Raw genomic sequence first — 11,372 nt, forward strand, 5'->3', positions numbered from 1 at the left:
CTGTCTGTCCAGGACAGGTATTTTGCTATATATATGCCAAGTTTTATTCACTGTTGTTGTTATTATTAGTGTATTGTACAACTCCCAGGACACTCCTCTGTGAAGGGGGCTTCTGCAGCTTTAAGGCTGCGCTCCTGCCAGTAGCAGGGCAACGATAGATTCGTTTGGAATGTAAAGTTCTTCAACGAGATTGTGACCCTTATCGTTAACACACGATGTACTACAGCCTTGCAGGGGTAAATCCCCAAGCCTTGCTAGTGATGCCTCACATCTGACACATAGGGTAAACCTGTAACACTTCCTGGCGGAGGGTAGGTATAGACCTGCCTGGGCGCTGAGGAACGCCATGACCAGCAGGTACAACCTTGTGGGGTAGTTGACCAGCCACATCTGGCCACCTTGATGTTCCACTCAAATCCTTGAATCAGATGATAAGAAGATTAGTACATCTCTATCAGTGTGACGTGACTTATCAGTAGTTTAGCGTAACAAGGAACAGCCCAGCCTTACGCATACTTATCTACTGCCAATTTATCAGACAGATACGTTTCTGTGGTGTTTTTTTTTTGACGTGTTCCGTTACCGTACAGACGAACGAACGGAAGAGATTTGTGTCGGCGACTGTACCTACAACAATATTGTATTTCCGTCGGACTTTTTTTCCTGAAATACGTGTATCTGTAATGTTGTCATGCAGCAGGTCGCCTGGCCTAAGATGTCTGACATTATATTGACGTCACGGCCTGGCTTATATATACAAGATGTGTCTTGGGGAAATAACACTTTGTGGTTACTGATGATTATTTGCTGTTTCATAGGCTTTCTCTGGTTTGGTAACTTGTTTCTTTAGGATTTTTGTGGTTTTGTAACTTTAGGCTTTCTGTGGATTGGTAACTCGTTTCTTTAGGCCTTCTGTGGTTTGGTAACTCGTTTATTTAGGTTCTTTGTATACTAGTAACTTGGGTTGTTATGATTTCTGAATAAAGAGGTTTGCAGAGCAGTAGCGAAAAAGGCGAACCAGGTCATGAACATCTCCAGTCAGCAATGCATCTGTCTGTTCATGTGTATCCTACTCTCGATGTTTCAGAATGCATGCGCCTTTGAAAGTACCTATGCCAGTTTCGGAATATCATCCTCTTTTGTTCTTTTTCCATTAAACCTAATTATCAGCAAGGGAGTTAGGTGCACGTGTGGACGCTTGGCAGGCGAAGAAGATGAGAAAGTACACCCTACTCTGTGCCTGGGATGTGATCTGTGGTGGACAGGAGGATGGTCGAGACCTGCCACAGGTGCTGGGAGAGATGTACTTACGGTTTGTTTAATCGTAACCTCCTTATTCTCATCCCTCCGCTCACACTGACTTTTCCATAGCTGCAGGAGCAGCAGCAGTGCGATGTTATACACCTTATCAAAGGGCCTTATGCAGAGACTAGGCAGTGCAGGAGGTAGCTCTCAGGTGGAGGTGGGAGGGGAAAAGGTTGAGGTGGGAGAAGGAGGAGGAGGAGGAGGAGGCGGCATGAGTGAGGGTTGTGTGACGTAAACAAGAGAGCAGCAGGTTGAAGTGGAGGGTGAGGTGCGCGGACCGACGGTTCCCTCGTCACGTCTGCGCAGGTGAGAGCGGAGGTGGTGGTTCTCTCAGCGGCACACACCCTGATAACACGAGGTGGCTGATGCTAACACAGGACACGGCTGATAACAGGAGGGGGGTCTTCAAGCTCGCCAGGCACCGGTCTCATGAAGGGGCCCAGGCTGGTCCCGTTCGTCTGATAGTGTGAGGAGGAAGTAGAGAGAAAAGATTGCTTTGAGATGGGAAGAAAATAAGAGATTGGAGGTATAAGAGAGAAACGAAGAGAAAATGATAAGATGCAAAGGAAGAGAGAAGAAGAAGAGTGATGAGATAAAGAGGAAGGTGACGAGGAGCAAGGATGTTAACGTGAATGATGTCTGCAGGAAGTAGAAGTGACAGGAGAAAGATAAACGAAAGAGGAATATAAATTTGAAAGGTTGGAAGTTCCTGCGTGGGTTGTCGCCGCCCAACGGACTGGGGAGGACATAATACAGGAAGAAGAGGAAGACTACAAGGAAGGAGAGGAAGACTAGCAGGAAGTAGAGGAAGACTAGCAGGAAGGAGAGGGAGACTAACAGGAAGTATGGGAGACTTACAAGGAAGAATAGGAAGACTAGAAGGAAGTAGAGGAAGACTAGCAGGAGGGAGAGGAAGACTAGCAGGACGTAGAGGAAGACTAGAAGGAAGTAGAGGAAGACTAGCAGGAGGGAGAGGAAGACTAGCAGGACGTAGAGGAAGACTAGAAGGAAGTAGAGGAAGACTAGCAGGAGGGAGAGGAAGACTAGTAGGAAGGAGAGGAAGACTAGCAGGAAGGAGAGGAAGACTAGCAGGAAGTAGAGGCAATACAAGGTGGGGTCGGGAGAGGGAAGGAAGGAAGGAAGGAAGGATCAATAAGGCGTCAGCGTGGCCCAGTTTCCTCAATGAAGACTAAATTAGATGAGAGTTTGACTTTGAAGGCGCTGACGGTGGAAGTCTCCCGTCCCCCTGGCGGACTTTAGAGGGAATAGATAGATAGATAGATAGATAGATAGATAGAGAGAGAGAGAGAGAGAGAGAGAGAGAGAGAGAGAGAGAGAGAGAGACGATACATGTAGCTACCGGGGATGACAACATATTGGCTGTCTGGGAGACCATGTTCAGTGTCAGGTGGAAGATGTTTGAACTGTCGAATCCCCAGCCAGCTTAGAATCTTGGAGGTGGACTGTCAGTATGTATAACCTCCCTTGGAGTGGGACTGTCAGTATGTATAACCTCCCTTGGAGTGGGACTGTCAGTATGTACCGCCCATCTTGGAGGTGGAGTGTCAGTATGTATAACCCACCTTGGAGATGGACTGTCAGTATGTATAACTCACCTTGGAGGTGGACTGTCAGTATGTATAACCCACCTTGGAGGAGGACTGTCAGTATGTCCAGCGCACCTTGGAGGACGACTGTCAGCATGTACAATCCACCTTGAAGGATGGCTATACTAGTTTGGGCTACCTGCCTTGGAACATCGGGGTGAAGGCCGAGAGCTTAGACACCCAGAGTTCTTACAAAACATGGAAGCTGATGCTGCCGCAGGAGGCAAAGGAAATGCCCTAGTCGTAGGCACTTCCTTCAAGGATCTCCACAGGAATTGTGTGGTCATTTAACTCAATGGACTGGAGTCTTTTGCCTTAATATCTTGTGTCCGTCTATAGTAGTAGGTGGGGAGGAGCCTTCTGCTTCACTATCTTGTCTCCATCTATAGCAGTGGGTGGGGAGGAGTTTTCTACTTCACGATCTTGTCTCCATCTATAGTAGTGGGTGGGGAGGAGCCTTTTGCTTTACTTTCCTGTGCCCATCTATAATGTTGGGTGGGAGGAAGCCTTCGACTTCACCATCCAGTGTCCGTCTGTAGTGGTGAATGGGGAGGAGCCTTTTGCTTTCCTATCATGATGTCTCCATCTATATACTTCTCTCGAGCGGATAACCTCGTCATAGTCCAACAGGTCTTGTGTTACTGGTCGTCCCCATGACCTCCCAACCTCCCACGTCCGTGTGCTGAGGAGGGTACTGCGGTACTGGTCGGGACAAGAGGACGCGGGAGAGTGATGGTGAAGCTAAGTGATCGTGCTAGTGAAGTATAGTGAACCTGATAGTGAAGTGAGGTACCAGTGAAGTGCAGAGGATCAGCGCGTTGAGCCTAGCGGTGTGGTTAGATCACTCTGATGGTGATGTGGTGGTGAAGCGGCCCTGAGCAAGGGGGAGAGAGAGAGGGAGTGGTGGTGGTGGTGGTGGTGGTGAGGGGATGGTGGCCGGGCGGGCGGGCGGGCGGGCGGGCGGGTGGTTGGTCCTGGGCTTGAGCGGAAGTCCGCCCGCGTGTTTGTAGGTCGCGTCGCTCAGGTCGCCGCCAGCCAGACGAGCGAGGCGCGCGGACGACCGTGTGTGTGTGTGTGTGTGTGTGTGTCTGTGTGTGTGTGTGTGGGGGGGGGGGGGGGGTTGACAGAGACCTTGGGAGCGGGAATGGTCGGGACTCGAAGGTGGAATGAACCGGATCTTGTAAACGGGAATTACCCCGCATCTTGGAACGGGAATTATCCCTCACCTTGGAACGGGAATTATACCTCACCTTGGAACGGGAATTATACCTCACCTTGGAACGGGAATTATCCCTCACCTTGGAACGGGAATTATCCCTCACCTTGGAACGGGAATTATACCTCACCTTGGAACGGGAATTATACCTCACCTTGGAACGGGAATTATACCTCACCTTGGAACGGGAATTACCCCGCATCTTGGAACGGGAATTATACCTCACCTTGGAACGGGAATTATCCCTCACCTTGGAACGGGAATTATCCCTCACCTTGGAACGGGAATTATCCCTCACACCTTGGAACGAGAATCACCCCGCACCTTGGAACAGCAATGGCCAAGAAACGGGAATGGGAATGAGTTGAACCTCGGAATTCAAATTGGCCGAGCCTTGAAACGGGAACGATCCACACCTTGGACTGGGAATGACCCAGATGTGGAAAATAGCGATCACTTCAGTCTTGAAGCTATCATGGCCAGGATGCAGGCTACGCCAGCATGACTCACTCAGACGTCGCTGGATCAGACGTCGCTGGATCAGACGTCGCTGGATCAGCTGCTGCTGCAGGCGAGGCCGAGGGGAGGAGCGTTGTCCCTGGAGGACGCAAGGAGACCTCCTGGTGGTGGTTAACACCGGGCTTGACCTCCTTCTCCCAGGACCTAGGAAGGGATCCGGTGCTGGAGTGACGTAATTGTTCGCGGTGTGTCAGGATACAGCCGGTGATGGGGTTGGGTGTGGTTGGGGGGATCCAGCCAGCTAGCCAGCCAACCAGCCAGCCAGCTAGCCAGCCAACCAGCCAGCCAGCCAGCCAGCCAGCCAGCCAGCGACTAGAAGGACACCTTTGAGAGAGGCTCCGTTGGGAGGTCATGGTGGGAGGCAGACGATGGAAGAGGCTGGGAGACATTAGGGATGGTGGGAATGAGCTGGTGGGAGAGACAGTGTTGGAGAAAGAGGCTGGGAGACACAGCGGTGGGAAGAGCTGGTGGGGGAGACAGCGTTGGAGAAAGAGGCTAGGAGACATAGGGATGAGAAAAGCTGCTGAGAGACGGTAGTGAGAGATGCTGGTGTTGGGGAGACTAGTGCCTCGCAAACATATCGTCAGCAAAAGGCGTGGGAGGCAGGTTAGGAGGAACGGCCGAGCAAGACAAAAGTCTGCGAGAAATATAACAAGACTAAGAAGCCAGCGAGGAATAAAAACAGATCGTTTTTTCTTTTCAATTTTAAGATTTAACTTTGGGAGGAGAGTGTGGGGTCTCGGCGACACTCCACGAGACATACTGTGCTGAGGACAAGGGTACGAGATGGATTGAAGTCGAGGGTCGTGACACTTGGTCCTCGTAGTTTAAAGTCGTCGAGGCCAAGAGGCCACTTGCTGCCCCCTACAGCTGACGGAACCAGGCACTCGCTGTCGAAATATACGAGGGTCTTGTAGTGACTGTCTGCCCTGGTCAAGTTTGGGGTCTCTCTGCCTTTCTTGTAGACGTTCTTCCCTCCCACTAATGTGATGGCTCGTTTTCCTTCGGCGGTTTGATGATTGTTTCACGCCATCTTCTTATATCTGGCTTTCCTTCTCTATAGTCACACCCCTCTCTCCACCGTGTTTTATCGAACATTCCATCCTTCTTATCCAGTCCTCGCTCCCTCCTTTACCTTTCCTGTCTCCTTCTATATAGACTATGACTATATGATACTGTTACTCTCACCCAGCAGGTAACCTCGTTATAAACTATCAGATGTTTTATCCGGCTCTTCCCATACACTTCGTTATACCCAATCTTCCTTCCCTCTGATTATATCCACCCCGTATGTATATGCTAGCTTCCGTCCCACTATGTATATCCTAGCTTCCTCTCCCTCCTTGTGTAATCTAGTTTCCTTCCTCCTGCATATATTTTAGTTTCCTTCCCTCCACCTGTCTCCTATCTTCCCACTTCCCATATATCTTAGCTTCTCTCCCTCCATGTATCTCCTAGCTCCCCCACACACATATATACAATCCTCCTTCCCCGACGTAAATCCTAACTTCTTCGTATATCCTAGTTTCCTCTCCTTCTACTTCGGTCTTAGCTTCGTCACCTCAAGGTATATCCTCGCTACCCTCCTCCTGCCAATCCCATACCTTACCTCCACTATCGCATATCGTCTTTCCTTCTCCAACTTACCCTATCTTCCCTCCTCCAACTTACCCTATTTTCCCTCCACATACATACCTATCTTCCCTCCACCTTCGTACCCTCTCTTACCCCCTCCAACTTACCCTAGCTTCCCTTCACCTACGCATACCCAAGCTTCCCTCCACTTACGTATGCTCTTATCTCTCCACCTACGTATACTCTTATCCCTCCAACTACATATACTCAAGCTTCCCTCCACCTACATATACCCTCCCTTCCCTCCACCAATGCTGTACCCACTACACTTTCCACCATACCCAGCCTCCCATCTCTCCCTCGTTTGTCATACACTGCCTTGTTACACCATTTCCCTCCATAACTTAGCTCTCCACCGAAAGAAGTTGTTTGTTCCCACTTCTTTCCTTGCCTGAACCACTGGTTCGTATATCTGTGCCCTGTACTCCTCACACGTACCTTAGATCAATAGTCTGTGTCTCGCATACCTCTGCTGTTACCCTATGTCAGAGGCCTTTGACGCTCTCTCTCCCCGTCTTCGCAGTTACTCAAGGCCAGCCAGGCTCCTCTGATTTCACTCCTCGTTATGGGACTACAGACTCGTGTGCGAACGTTTTGCTCCCGAGGAGGCAAAGTCCTTTTTTATCTTAACAGCATTGTAAAGTTGTGGAATGACTTACTAATTAGAGTGGTTGAAAGCAATACCATAGAAGAAGAGACATGACAGTTACTTTACTTCAGGTCCACGACTGATTATAGTCTTTCAGCCTTCTTAGTTACATATGAAGTATACAGGTATCTCTTGGTTTATCGCCTGTATGCCTTTCTTTTCTTACCACACTGTTGTCTGAAGTTGCGATGTTTTCCAACAACACAAATTGCCCCGAAATAATCCAACTGGTCTGCTGCTGTGTGCATTCCTACACTAAAATCTTAAACACTCAAGGACGACACACGATACAAAGTTACACACTGAGAATGTGACACATTGAAGGTTGTTGCGCTTGAAGTGCTTCAGTCACTCTTGCACATCCTCAACACGCACACCTCCAAATGGTCGCACACTCAGAGGGTGGGTTTGGAAGCTTAAAAAGGGTTCAAGGATGAGACTCTTTGTTGGATTTAGGCCTTGGAAGCGGAAGATATGACACCAGGGGTGGGAGAGGACCAGTATTTCAGATTTGGGGATAGTCCTGTGGTAGTTGAAAGTTAGCCCTTGAACGCGATGGTACGACTCTTGAGCACAACGGTACGACCCCTGAGCACGACTTTAAGACCCTTAGCACGACCTTAAGACCCCTGAGCACGACGTTAAAACCCCTTAGCACGACCTTAAGACCTCTGAGCACGACGTTAAAACCCTTGAGCATGACAAAACGACTTCTTTTAATCCCTATGACAACCTTGACCTGTGGGTCATGGTCATCACACCCAAGGGTCATACCGTCGGGTTCAAGGGTAGTCACTTTTTTTTTTCTTTGGTAACTGTTATAAGCACATTCTTCACAGTCTGGGTCACCAGGAAAAAGTTCACCCATTTGTCTTTTTAACTTGTAATTTACATTTACCTGAGGCTAAAGATTGAGGGTCTGTCTCTTCAGCCAAATGTCAAATGTTTATCATCTCCGTTTTTGAGGTCACTGTAGCGTTGAAATAGTACACGATACAAGTCACATATTTGTAGAGTATGTCATATACTTTTGGTCATATGATAACTAACCAGTTGAAGTAAGGTCAAGCTTTCTCCATTTCTTGGAAGAAGATAACATATATCAGTCAAGGAATGCTGGCTCTACGTGTCTTAAGATGCATTATCTTGTGTGTGGACGCTGAGAAGCTCTGGCCTGTAGTGTACTGGGGTCTGCATACCTGCCTCAACACAGGTACAAGGGAGCAAGAAGCGAGTCTTCGTCGTCACCCATGTTCCCCGTAATGGGTGCGGTCGCCTGGCCAGGGTTCTTCAGGATCAAACGAGAAGGTTTACTTAGCTGGAGGGAAAAAGGGTGAGGCTGTGGCACATACTGTTAGAACTCTTCACTTGCGATCTCTGTCGTTGCTAGAGACAGAAGCCACGGCCCTGGAAAGGCTGTCTGCCAGCTTTACTGAACTAAGGAACTTCTAGCACACTCTGCTGGCGTCTCTGTGGGAGGAAATGAAACGAGACTCAGAAACTGCCACCTCCGCGGGGCTCGCGAAAGGAACCCATTAGAAGGACACAGTATCAGGTGATGGTGTGAGGCCAAGAGTGATGAGACAGAGCAACAGTTCCCGCCACCTAAAGAGAACGGATGGAAAGAGGAGGTCAGTGAACTGGTGGTGGTGGTGGTGGCGGTGGTGGTGCCTACCTCACAGCCCACCCTTGCCCCATCTGCCATCCAACAGTTTCCCTGATAGAGGTTCAGGAGACCGCCAACAGCTGGGTCACCGCTCCCGCAGACCCCCAGGATCTGGGCTGTTGGGAGGTGTGAACAAATTCTGAGCAGGAACGGATTTTTGGGATCGATGCTCCATTACTATGCTGTGCACATGTGGCCAACGATGTTGGTGAGGGAACCTCTGGCTGTGTACTGGAGGCCACTCATGCTGGTGAGGGGACCTCTGGCTGTGTACTGGAGGCCACCCATGCTGGTGAGGGAACCTCTGGCTGTGTACTGGAGGCCACTCATGCTGGTGAGGGAACCTCTGGCTGTGTACTGGAGGCCACTCATGCTGGTGAGGGAAGCTCTGGCTGTGTACTGGAGGCCACTCATGCTGGTGAGGGAACCTCTGGCTGTGTACTGGAGGCCACTCATGCTGGTGAGGGAACCTCTGGCTGCGCTGGAAACGATAACTATGTACTGTGATTTGAAAGTCATACGTTATGTTTCCTTTAGAGTAGAATCATCATGGAAGTTTTGCAAATGACGATACGACCGTTCAACAATACGTTACAACCCTTGAGCACCACGGTATGACTTAATGCTATTAATCTCTTTCTCGTAGAATACCCCAGGAAGTAAGCCGACAAATAGCGTAGGAAAGTGCGTGACTGAAGACTGGAAGCTCGAGAATGGAACACCAATCTACGAGAAGAGGAGATGGAAAATACACCCCTGATTATAAGGAAATAGAATGCAAAGATAACCTCATGTTTAGCCAACTTAACCTCTCAAAAAGCGTTTAAATAGAATTAGAAACAGTTTCGTAAGTTTATATCACTAAGATATACAGGGATACCACTTACGTCCATTGATTGCTGACTGGTTGACAAATGGAAAATCAAGAGTGGTGTTTATACGAGAGGTGAGACTCACACAGGGACACGTACGACTGGATCTGCTTGACAAATGGGGTACCACAAGGCTCGTTCCTAGGATCCAGATTTCTTATCGTCTCTTACGAGGGGAGAGAGGAGTCAGCAGTCAGTTCTCGAGATCAAAATTAGAAAACTGAAGCTCAAAAGGAAGATTATATTCGTTTCAAAGACATATAGAGGAACTGGCTTAGTGCATACACACTTGGCAGATTGGCTTCATTGTGGACGAAGTGATACATTCTGATGATGATAATGTTAAACACGATTTGAAGGATGTTAAGTAAGCTGATATTTATAGAGAGAAAATACAGACTATACAGTGAATAGTATTGCCATGAATAGAATACTGAAAGTATTGCCAGTCTGTGTATACTGAAGTTAGTCTTGTGTATGAAAGACATTCTTTCCAGGGCCATAGTCAGACCACATTTAGAATACGCTGATCATTTTTGGTCACATTACTTCTCAAAGACGAAGAAATCTGGTCACATTAATTTATCAAAGACGAAAAACAGGAAAATGCAGTGCAAAGAAGAGGAACAAAACTAATTCCGTCCTTGTGAAAGAAACGTTATGAAGAAAGACTCGAGGGGCTAAAATTATGTTTTTATAAGAAGATTCAGACACCAAGGAGATTTGATATTGTTTTTAGTTTTATCAAATGTGTCGGCAATGTGAAGCGGAAGTCACTTTACGTTTATGTGGATAGGTAACGATAGGAAGTTGAGAAACAAGAGAGAGAGAGAGACGTTCTCTAGGCAAAGATCATCAACATATAAACATTTTCGTAAGGTAAATACCTCTACGATATCAGCTATCGATGAACAAGTCTCTTATAGAATGACACTGTAATATGCATTTATTTCAGCCTCTGTTTTTCTTTACAGATTACAGGTTACGATACAGCCTCCTCAGAGTCCGCTGGCTGAAATTAGATCCAAAATTCTCTTCTATTTATGTTCTCTTAAAAGACATCCATGTCAGTGTGTTATCTCTGCCTTCCTACTGGCTGATACGCCGTAGGGAGTGGTGAGTGGAGAGGAACCTTTTGATTTACTTATCTTTATAGATTATTTATGTAAGGTACCCATCATTGTCCTGCAGCAGATAACCTCGTCACGGACCATCAGGTCTTGAGTTTACGTGTGTGTGTGTGTGTTTCTTAACGCCCTTATACTGACTTAGCGAGTACTCACTAACCAGGCCCGTCCTTCTCTCTCTCCACCCACAGTGCCGGTGGAGGCGACAGCATTCCTCGGGGCGGTGGCGGCCTTCGTCGTGTTCCTCTTCGTGCTGTTCCTCTACCTTAACAAGAAACTCTGCTTCTATACGGTGGGAGGCTTCCCCTGCTGCGATGACCCAGTCACCAAGTCCGATAAGCTCAAGGAACTCGGTGAGTACCCGTGCCCTTTGAAGTCCTTAAGGTACTCGGTGAGTCCTTTGAAGTCCTTAAACTTTAAGGTACTCGGTGAGTCGCATTGCTGTCTAGTCGTCAAGGATGAAGACCTGGGTGAGTCTTTGTACCATCGTGTCGTCAAGGCTTGAGGAGTTCTGTTAAGCTGTACCTTTCCGATTCGTCGTCCAGCTCAAAGAAGTCGTCTTGCCATCAAGTCGTACGGTCAGTGGTTGTACATCTTGCGCGATGTACGACTGAAAAAGAGGTGGTTACTGGCCTGCGTAAAGATGATCCCCTAATAGATGTAGGGTATTCTTAACGATCGTGTCAGAGGTCATACGTGAGAACAAGTCGTTCGTCTTCCACTGCTGACCTCGAGTCATCCATGACTCTCTTCAGTCATCTATGGTGGGAGTTGAG

The 11,372-nt window shown here is 48.2% G+C and overlaps 1 protein-coding gene across 1 annotated transcript in view; it reads left to right on the forward strand.

Annotated features, from left to right (window-relative positions):
* The window catches only part of LOC139761183 (uncharacterized), an 86,336-nt gene extending 75,235 nt beyond the window's left edge, over window positions 1-11,101 (forward strand). The window contains exon 3 of the mRNA XM_071685574.1: window positions 10,788-11,101. Within this exon, the coding sequence (XP_071541675.1) occupies window positions 10,788-11,101 (314 nt within the window). The remainder of the gene's footprint in view (window positions 1-10,787) is intronic.
* Window positions 11,102-11,372: the final 271 nt, after the last annotated feature.

The sequence above is a fragment of the Panulirus ornatus genome, chromosome 1 (genome assembly GCF_036320965.1).
Source record: "Panulirus ornatus isolate Po-2019 chromosome 1, ASM3632096v1, whole genome shotgun sequence".
NCBI lineage: Eukaryota > Metazoa > Arthropoda > Malacostraca > Decapoda > Palinuridae > Panulirus > Panulirus ornatus.